The 11,229-nt window shown below is 38.7% G+C and overlaps 1 protein-coding gene across 1 annotated transcript in view; it reads left to right on the forward strand.

Moving 5' to 3' along the window:
• Nucleotides 1-8,847, forward strand: part of Scel (sciellin) — a 103,483-nt gene extending 94,636 nt beyond the window's left edge. Inside the window, exons 28-31 of the mRNA XM_021181896.1 lie at nt 1,010-1,084; nt 3,675-3,783; nt 6,275-6,377; nt 7,909-8,847. Coding sequence (XP_021037555.1) covers nt 1,010-1,084; nt 3,675-3,783; nt 6,275-6,377; nt 7,909-7,925 — 304 coding nt within the window. The 3' untranslated portion in view covers nt 7,926-8,847. The remainder of the gene's footprint in view (nt 1-1,009; nt 1,085-3,674; nt 3,784-6,274; nt 6,378-7,908) is intronic.
• The last annotated feature ends 2,382 nt before the right edge of the window (nt 8,848-11,229 follow it).

An 11,229-nucleotide genomic window follows, 5' to 3' on the forward strand; every position in this document is an offset into this window, starting at 1 on the left:
TACAGGGAGCCATTATCACATATGGTTTCTGGGTTGGCCTCAACAGTATCACTTCAGACCTGTCACAAGTAGAACTTACTTGGCCCCACCCTAGGCCTAAAGAATCAGAAACTCTGCCATTGGGGTCCTGGCTATCTCTATTTTAACACAGTCAACATATTTTTGATGCAAATGTATGTTTGAGAACTGTAACTATGAAAGATAATATTGTATCATGTCAGACCAATACCTAACGTGACAGAGATGGTCTTCAAATATCTCCAGCTTTCTGGAAATCTACACAGGCAGGAAGGTTATAGTGTGAAGTCTCTGGAGTTAAGTTCAGGATTGAGTTATTGTTTGTCATTTACTAACCTGACAGCCTTGGCAAAACACTCAAGTGTGTCTGCACATGCGTGCGTGCCGGTGCACTGGTATTTTATTTATGTTATACTATGTTACTTACTTAAATTCCTTAATTGGTTAATTTCTGTAGTCCTGAAAATTGAACTTAGGGCTTTATATCTACCAAGCAAAATCTTTACCACCAAACTGTCTCTCCAATCCTCCTATAAATTTTCATTGAGACAGGATCTTGCTATTTGTCCAGGCTGGCTTTGAGCACACTCTGTAGTCTAGGCAGACCTTGAACTTGTGATTTTCCTGGCTCATCCTCCAAAGCAGGTGGGACTGCAGGCCTGTGCCTCAGGACTAGCAAACTATATTTTAGCAGATAAGCGAGCACAGTACAGATCATATGAAAAATGATACTGTCTTTATTGCTTTTACTCTGTCTCATCCTGTTCTGTTCCCATTGGTGACATGTTGACTTGCTGGGGCTTTTTGTGTCATTACTTCTATAGATTAAAAAATTAAAGGTGTAAGGATAGCATCCGTGTTTGCAATATTAAAAACAATATAATAATACTGTGTTAGGGAATGTGTGGTTTCTTACCTGGGTAGAGGCAATTATACCAATACTAGAGAAAAAATTTCTGATTCTCACATGTTCCTATATGTCCATTTTTAGTAAATCGCCAAAGGATGGTTATCAAGAAAATATCTCAGGAAAATATATACAAACTGTTTATTCAACTTCAGATAGGTAAGTATACTTATGGTTCCATTTTAGACATAAAGTGGATATATATACACATTATATACACACAAACATATGCACATACTTTAATGTGATTAAATATATATGTATATTTCTCTTTTTCCTTTTTTTGGTGATGGTTTTGATTGGTAGACAGGCAGGAAACTGTTAGGAATAAGCACAAAGAGACCGCCGTACAGTTCTGCATTCGGAAACCTGCTTCCTAGCTGCGATCTGGTTTTTATGTATGTTATTATAGAAGACCTTTTTGTGCCTTCCAAACTGCTTCCCTGGCCAGCCCTCTTTCTGCTGGTGATTCCCTGGAGTCCCTAGCCTGCAGCACTATAAACACCCATGCCTTGTTGCTTCACTAGTCTGCCCCGACCGCTTCCCTCTTGTGGTTTTCCAAAGGGCAAGTGCATGGATTTCCTGTCCCAACACCTTCTGGACTCAGTTTCTAGAAGGATTCGGATGAGGATACATCTAATGTGGAGAACTGCTCCATCCCAGGCCTTTTCTTCCTGTGACTCTCCTCTCATTGTTTCAGATTCAAGGGGTCCCCAGGTAATCCTCAGGAAGGAGGGCTTGCAGACCTCCAGGGAAGTAAGCCAACACCATTAGCATTTCAACCCAACTTCTAGAAACAGCTTTTACACAAGGACATGTTCTTCCACTGTTAGGGTGTTGCTAGCAGGGGCTGGAAACATGATGACTGTCTGGTGTCAGGATGTACCTCATCTTTAGGTGTAGCTTCAGCACCTAATGCAGTGCTTAGGACCTAACAGGCACACAGTGAGTGATACTTGAAATTATGAGCTCACATCCCGCTTGCTAAGAGAAATACTTAGAGCCGTCCTTTCTCTGATGGCATTCCATGGCCATGGCTTCTCCAGTGCAAAGACCATCTCATAGGAAGAGGCCATTTCTTCCTTCTTCGTATTTCTGACCTTTTATCAGTGCTTGCAGAATAAAATAATGATATAGAATTGCTATTCTCTGTGCTTTAGCTCTTAAATGAGGGGTTTTGTTACATATATATATATATGTATATATATATATATGTGTGTGTGTGTATAATACATATACACACATACACATATGCATATGCACATACATATGCAAACATTTGGGAAATGTAAAGGGAAATAATTGCCAGTCGTGTATGTGTAAGTAGCTGTAGAATAAATTAAAAGTTGCAAATATTTATAAGTATATATATATATAAGCAACCACTATGCAATTTGCACATATATATGAATCTATGTAATTTATATGTGTAATTCACATATATGTAAATCTTTATATGTGTGTGTGTAGTGGTTAGGATGATGTAATTAGAATGGCTGAAAGCATCAAAGCAGACAAGCTTTATCTACTCTTAACACCTTTCTTCTCTACTTTCTCTTCCTCCCAACTCCCTTTTCTCTGCTTGCACTCTCAGTGGGTAACAGAAGAGCAGTGCCTGGGCAAGCCTAGTACATGTCAGCTCAGGGATCGCACCTCTGCATCACCCTGTTCAGATCTACTCGCCAGATGCATGGGAGCGGCAACTCACTTGCTGTTCTATGTCCCTGCTTTTTTTTCTATAAAGTGGCATGCAAATAAAAATCCTGTCCTCTCATGATGAACTGAGTTTTTTATAGTAAAACACAAGAACCCATCATATGCTGTAGGAGTATTGTTCAATATGTGTATTATTTACATGTATAGTCAGAGTCATTCAAATAGTTCTTTCAGTAGCATGGTAAGAGAATACAGGGATGCAGATCATAACAGCATTAATGTATGCATGCACTGCATAAGTATTACGTATTTTCATTTCATTACCCTTCCATGTATGCTATTCTGGGTATTTTGGCCCTGCTTGCTAATAATGCCACAAAACCAGAAAAATCTACTGGGAGCTGTTTACAATTCTAAGACCTTTCAAGAGGAAAAGAGTCTTTATTTAAAGTCTGCCATGATTTCAGATTTTTGACTGTTGATCATATCTATAGTTCATTTGTTGTTGAAGATTAAGTTTCTAAAATAAGTAAGAAAAACCACTTTTTTCCCTCATCAATTTGTAGCAGTCTCCTTCCTTCCTTTAGAGGATAAATTAATTTTGTCGTGATCAGTATACCCTTAGAGATTCACATCCCCATAGCCTACTTCCTGCCAAGGTACCACAGACGCTGGTAGTAGGACTCTGACTGTACTGATACATCATTTGTGAGTTTATAAACACATCCCCAAATTGGGTTCTATTTGGGGCCTATTGAATGTTTTTCATAAATGAAAATTTGCATTAATCTGCTGTCCAGTTTTCCTATGCAGTATATAGAGAGATCTATGTAAACTCGTTAAAATGTTCTTCTAGCTTCAAGGAATGCTTCTGGTTTAGTTTAACTGGGAAATTGAGCATCTTTTTCTGCCCTCGTTCTTGATGGCTGGTAAATGAATCATGTGAGGCTTTTCCCGTGTGTTGTTTCCTTGATGTTCTTACATCCTAAAGCCCCGTCAGTATCAACACAGTCTCGTGTGACTTTAGAGGGCACACACCTGTCCCTACGTGACGGCAAATTTTAAATGGTTTTTAATTCTATCGTCACTACAGGTCTGTCATTGAAAGAGACATGTGCACTTACTGCCGCAAGCCCTTGGGGGTGGAAACCAAGATGATTTTAGATGAATTACAGATCTGTTGCCATTCCACCTGCTTTAAGGTAAGTGCCTGCTCACTTCATGTTGGAGTGTGAGGAATGTGGCACAACGCCAAGGGAAATGCACCTACTGAAGTGCTTAGTGTGAAGTCAAAGCTTTAAACGCTCTGTGATCCACATCAATACCACGCTACTCGTGTCCCTAGGTGCTCTGCATCGTCACCCTCAAAGGTCTATAATTACTCCCTTGGTTTTAGGCTTAGAATCTGTCACTCACCCATCTCTTAGGAGACTTCGGTCTGTGGAAAAGATAAACATTTATCATTCTTAATTTTCTGTAACATTTTAATAAACTGTGTATTGCATCATGTATGTAATGGAATCATACATAGACAGTAGACTGTTGAACATAAAGCTAGCTCTTGTCATGAGCTCAAGACTTCACAGCAATCTGAGCAGTCTGCTGTGGAGCCCATGGTCCACTGTGGCTGAGCAAGTGGCAGACATGTTCAATGGCAAACACTTCCAAGTTTCGGTTTGTTCAGCTCCTTCTCGCCTGGGGTTGTGTGTTGTGTCTGTCCACACATGACTCAGTGTGACTGTGTGAGCTCTGTACTGGGTGTCTGAAGATCTCAGTTCAGCTTCTGCCCTTCAGTATGGTGGCTGGTGGATTTGGGCAATCAGATGAGCAAGCCTTGGTTTCCTTAGCTAGAAAATAGATCATTGACTGGGATTTGGTTTTCAACACTGGTTGCAAGTATAAAATTATAAAGACTGATTAAGAGAAAAATACCTTAGAATACTCAGACAGGAAATTTAAGATTTCAGAGATTATTTTCGGATACTAGTTGTTTTAGAGGCTCCTTAGATTTATCTCATGTGCATCCAATGTGAAAAGCCTAAGTCCTTTAGATGCAAATTATTTATTTTAGCCAAATAGATAAACGACTGTGTCCATTGGTAGTTTATCCACCAGTTACCTAGCAATCAAAACCATGGTGCATTATCTTAATATAAAATCACATATCCAGGCTGGCAGGATGGCTCAGCATGTGTCTCACCTGAAGCCAATCTGAGGATCTAAGTCCTCATCATTAGAGACCACATTCTGGAAGGAAAGATCAAAGTTGTTTACTGACTGTCTCTTGAGTCTCATGGCACATGTGATTCCAGTACATACATACATACATACATACATACATACATAGGCAAATGAAACCATAGCACAATATAGGATTATAAAAGTATAAGATGGATGGACCATCTAGAGACTGCCATATCCGGGGATCCATCCCATAATCAGCCTCCAAACGCTGACACCATTGCATACACTAGCAAGATTTTGCTGAAAGGACCCTGATATAGGTGTCTCTTGTGAGACTATGCTGGGGCCTAGCAAACATAGAAGTGGATGCTCACAGTCAGCTATTGGATGGAACACAGGGTCCCCAATGGAGGAGCTAGAGAAAGTACCCAAGGAGCTAAAGGGGTCTGCAACCCTATAGGTGGAACAACAATATGAACCAGTACCTCTGAGCTGGTGTCTCTAGCTGCATATGTAGCAGAAGATGGTCTAGTCGGCCATCAGTGGAAAGAGAGGCCCATTGGTCTTGCAAACTTTATATGCCTAAGTACAGGGGAACGCCAGGGCCAAGAAGTGGGAGTGGGAGGGTAGGGGAGTGGCGGGGGAGGGCATGGGGAACTTTTGGGATAGCATTGGAAATGTAAATGAAGAAAATACCTAATAAAATAATGGAAAAAAAAGAAAATGAAGCAATTGAATTGTTTGGTCATAAGATGAAAGTATTTCTAGTTGCAAAATATGCTCCATTAAATAAAAGTATATACCTTTAGATTTTTAAATTGGTATGCATAAAATTTTCTAAAATAGAAATTTTTCTGGTTATTGCTTTTGGTAAATAGGAATAACTTCCATTCATTGCATTTTATGTGATTCATTTCCATTTGACATATTAGAGATACTCAAAAATATGTCTCATGCTCAGAGAAAAAGACAAATTGCTCTACAGCCAGTGTAACAGAGAACCACTTAAACTAGTTTAAATGTTTAATATAAGGATCAAAGACAATTTGCTTTAGTGATTCATCTTGAAAACCAACCAGTATTTTTAAATCTGGCCAATCAGCAGCCATGTCTAAGAAAAATGGAGGCCAACCTTCCCCTGCTCTGTAACTGGTACAACTCCTCACTCCCCTCCCACATCCCTGTGTGATCAGCAGTTTGTTTGGTTAGGCAGTTGTGCCTGAGTCACACAGCTCTCCCTTGTGGAAACAAAGGATAAATACAAGTCCATTTTATTGCTTGAGACATTGGATGGTTATCTTGTCCTTGGCACAGCTAATTTGTGAACCATTCTTTTGGCTCCTTTGTGTAGAAAACTTCTCTAGTGAAGACTCCCTGGACTAGACCTGCAGATAGAAGGACTGTGGAAAGTTCTACGGAGGGGGTCTCAGAACTGAAAGGTTTTCTGTCCCTACTCCCTTGAGGATACATACCAAGTCTTTAATATAAAACTTGTGTTGTTTTCCTTAGTGTGAAATATGCAAACGGCCTCTGGAAAATTTACAGGCAGGAGACAGTATTTGGATCTATAGGCAGACGATACACTGTGAGCCCTGCTACTCTAAAGTGATGGGTAAGTGTCGTGCTCTGCGCATCACGCATTCTTACTAACACTGGCAAGTATGTAGTATTGCTAAATATGAAGTATTTCTATAGAATTCAATACTTTATTAATTATAGCTAATGAAAAAGTAAGCAGCAGATAGTTAAACTGTGGAAGTATTCTGTTTAATGATATAAATTCATCAATATTTATACTTTTTTTGTATCAGTCAGAAAGTGGTGTAAATAAAAGGACCACTTTTATTTTATATAAAATAAATATATGAATATATTTTTTCAGTTTGTGAAACAGAACTACTTTTCTGATTAAGTGATTACTTAAGTTGAATCATTTCTGTGGATACCCTTTTGTATTTTCACTTGAAAATAAAATTAAATAGAGTCATAATTACAATCCATGCCTTTTAATGGTACTTTTACCTGAAATGGTTAATTTTTATGTTAAATATAGCATTTTTAAAAAAAACATTACGCCGGGTAGTGGTAGCGCATACCTTTAATCCCAGCACTCGGGAGGCAGAGGCAGGCGAATTTCTGAGTTCGAGGCCAGCCTGGTCTACAGAGTGAGTTCCAGGACAGCCAGGGCTACACAGAGAAACCCTGTCTTGAAAAACCAAAAAAAAAAAAAAATACAAGACCAAATGTTACTATAACTTAGGCTCTTAATTAGCATCAGTAAGGAGAAAGCAAGATGCTATGGGTATGCATTTTTAACTAAGCATGAGAAATTTAAGTGCTGATGTAAAACACATGCAGAATATGTCTGGAAAACAAAATCCTATAAAATTTAATTGATTGTTACAAGAGAGTACATTCAATTTATTTTTAACTTCGACAGTAAGGAGAACAAGAAAAACAAATCACTATTGAAGGGACAGTCCTGAGTCTTCATGTTAGAGGGCCTTTATTCCTGACGATGTTGGTATAGCGAATGAAATAATTTGGGATTCCTCCATAGGATCAAAAGCACAGAAGTTAATGACAAACTCATGAGCTTAATGAGCGACTGGGAGGCTACATCTGGAAAAATATCCAGAGACCCGCATTCCATCAGGCTTCAGAGTCAATTACAAGAATAAGCTTAATTATATTTGTACTCTGCCTTCTTCTCTGCTTTCCCCAGATTGTTTCTCACATCCACTTTCCATGTTGATTTTGCAATTCTAACCAATCCGATATTCTTCCCCATTCTGTGTGTGCATGGGGTACTTCCAAACTTTCACTCCTGAGAATCCCTGACAGGATGTATGGGGCATGCTTCGCAAAGACTCACAAGTCTGTGTGTCCTTCCCTCTGTCTTTGTACACTGGATAGTAATACCTTTTAAAAATCATATTCATAAGCTGTGACTCTGACTTGCACAGCCAATGTGTGGCACTTTGTGTTTGACCGCAGCCAGAGTGAAGAATTCAGGATGAGAAGGCACGATGAGATGCTTACCCTTACTACCCCCCAGGGAGAATGATTGTGTTTTTCTAATTTTGATTATGGATTTATTTTTGTATTGATTTATGTGACTAACTTTGTTTTTGAATTTTCAGCAAAATGGATTCAATAACGCCGACACGTGGAAATGAAGATGAACAACTTCATTGAGGAATTTAAAGCTACATTTTGAGAATATGTAATCTAGAAAATATCTGCATTGGACATCATCTCTTGTATCAAAATAACAGTTTTATTGTTGCACAAATAATCTAATTACGTTGAAGAAGGTCACATATGTGAAAAGAATCATCTGGTGTCTGGCAAAGTTTAGTGATTAAAAAAAATCTACATAGTTCTAGTTACCAAAGTCAACGGCAGTGAACATTCTCAACCCTGAGCAGGCCATCTCTGCTCCGTATTTGACTGTCCATCTTGGTTTCCATTTTAACTGAGTTTATCTTCCTACCTACATCCCCCTAATAATTTGCATTAGAGCATTATTGACACCCTGACAAATAGGCTGCTGGAAGCAAGATATACTTCTTTTTTTTACAAAAGAAAATGCACATAGAAATTTTCTTCTAAATTTTTGGTTCAAGATATCAATGTTCCAAGTTGTTTGGACCTTAGAAAATCACTTAAACTTTCCAGACTTTCGGTGACATTATCTATGATACCACTGATATTAGACAAAATGATTTCTAAGTCCCTCCTTGCTTTTCCTATCCTCTGAATCAAAAAGAGATTTGAGTTTCCTGTTTAGAAACATGTTGGTATATTTGTTAGCTATGTTGGGAAATATAAATAATTTCACCTAAGTGTCACCCTTCAGTTTATCACAGGCATAGCTTTTGAGGACTATTCTTAAAACTGGAATCAGTAGCTCTATGGGTGATAGGTAAAAATCAGATAACGTGTAATTTGTTAAACTTTCTTTGCATGTATTTCAAAATCTGGGTGATCAAATAACCTGAGAAGTAATAGCTATGTATTGCAAACACGTTATGTAAGTTCATGTTATAAACAGTTTATGTTTACAGAAGGCTCACAACAATAAAATGAACTGTCAATTTCTCTAATGTTCCCATATCATTCATTAACATTACTGAGCACAAGTTATATTCTGTGTTATGAGAGTTAATTTATTTTTTAACTGCTTAAAATATAAATTTCATTTTGAAAGAATTCTTTTGTTAAGAAGTTGGAAATTAAATACTCATACAAGAAATCATTATTATTGCTAACATCAAAAAATTGAACATATAAAGTATGTTATAGGCACATGGCAACTATTTCTTAAAGGAAGAGTGACTGGGCTGAGCTGGGGTGTAGAATTCCTGGGGAAATTCAATATGACGGCATGATTAGCAAAGTGATAAATTTAAATAATTATTCTCCTGTGTAATAATTTTATGCCTCTGTTCCTCTTAGACACCGGTTCACAAAGTGTTAAACACAAAGTGCTTATCAAAATTCAGCAGTGTATAATTGTCCTGTGGGGAGGGAGCCAGAAAAAACAATTAATAATAATTTGATATTCATTAATTCACACTTGATGAGAAGCAGCGGTAATTGAGCCATATGTTTTATTGTTCTTTTATTACATGCTATCAGAGTGGATCAAAAGAAATCATTTTCTTAGAGTTGAAATTGACTGCAGAAAGCAAGGCTTAAATCGCCCTCGTCTGTCTTATAAAATACATTAACATTTCAATGCCTTGGTAGTAATTAAAAATCATCTGAGTATCATTTAGAAATGTAAAAATCTGAAGAGAACACATTTCTCGCTTTTCCGTAGCAGTTTTATGGACACTTTCTTGCACAATAATGTATTAAACCAAGCCAAAAGCTGTTGGAGAAACAAAATGTACACATTGTCAGAGAGACAAAGGTTTCTGATTCACTGAGACCACTCCATTATGTCTGAGGGCTTCCTCACTATCTAAATGACAGACTTTCCCCCCCCCCCTTAACAATTTGGAAGATTTCGCTATTTCTACCTCAATTAATCGTGATATGACTGGCATACTGCTCCTGAACAAGATTACCAAATCACCAGCACCAGGTCCTGAATTCTGATGTAAAATTTTAAAATTAAGAGATATGATAGTTCTATGAAGGCAACTTTCTTTGTGTGTGCATGTGTGATGTGTGTCCAGCTATATGCAGCTACACATGTGTGGAGTTAGAAATGGTTGACTTTGGATGTCTTGCTCAGGGGACTTTCCTCCTCTTTGAATCATGATCTTTCACTAAACTGGGAGCTCACTGATTCTTCTTGCTATCCAGCCGCCTTTGGGGTGGTTCCCATTTCTGCTTCCACCCCCCCCCCAGCCCTTACAGGCATAAAGCATCATGCCTCGATTTCATATGAAGTGGATTCTCATTCCTATGTGGTGAACACCACCATCACTCATTCTGCCATTAAGCTCCTAACTGACAAAGCCACGCCCTCAAAATCGCCCTCAAACCCACAACAGCGAAGCACAGTAAAAGAAAAGCACCATTACTTCAGATGCAGAATTTGTTAACAGATCTTGAACTTTTAAAGGAAAGTTAAGAAAGAGGAATTGATTCAAGAGGGCTCTACCTTTTGCTCTTTGACTGAGGTTGCTCATTGGATTTGGGGTACAAGGTGGCCCAGCTCCCATTGCTGGGGACTCACTGATCTGCTTACTGGAACGTTGTTGGCCATGCTGGAAAGCCGTGAGCATTTGGAACAACGTCCAGTTCAGCTAGACTCAGAGCTCCATCAAAACAAGTGAATAGTCTACATCACGACAAGCGTGAGACTGACTTTTAGTTGTCGATGGCATTATTTTGGTACAATCTAAATATTTGTACATTTCTAGATTTTTAACCTATTTCATAAGAGTCAGTCAGTTTCCTAAGAGGTACCCATAAATATCCTTAAATTCAGTAGGCTACTTTCTCTCAGTCTTGATCCCTTCTTGCCTGACATGCAGATTGAGAATATTGGCTCTCTAATGGACTAGGAGCTCAAGCATTGCAAAGATTATCAGTTTGCTTCTCCTGATCACCTTTTTTTTTTTTTTTTGGCACACCCATGGTCAACTGAATGTTTTATTTGTACTTAGAATTTTATTTGAGTTATTTATAGTGCAAAAGTTGTGTGGCAGCTAGAGTTGTGTCAATGCCAGCATTTGTGTGGTCTGGCAGGAAGCTGTTAAGTTCAAAGCCAGCCTGGGGGAACATAGTGACACCCTTTTCTTGCGCGCGCGCTTCCGACTCGACCAGCAAGAATGATGCTGCAACAGGATCCTTCTGCACACGTTTATTGGGAGAGCTTGATTGTAGAGGCGAATAGACCCTGAGCCCAGCTCTGGTGCTGCTTTATATAGGCCTAGGAGAGGTGTGTCTCATACCCGGATTGGTTGTGCTTGGTTGATGCTTACCACCTCATTTGCATTCCT

The sequence above is a fragment of the Mus caroli genome, chromosome 14 (genome assembly GCF_900094665.2).
Source record: "Mus caroli chromosome 14, CAROLI_EIJ_v1.1, whole genome shotgun sequence".
Taxonomy (NCBI): domain Eukaryota; kingdom Metazoa; phylum Chordata; class Mammalia; order Rodentia; family Muridae; genus Mus; species Mus caroli.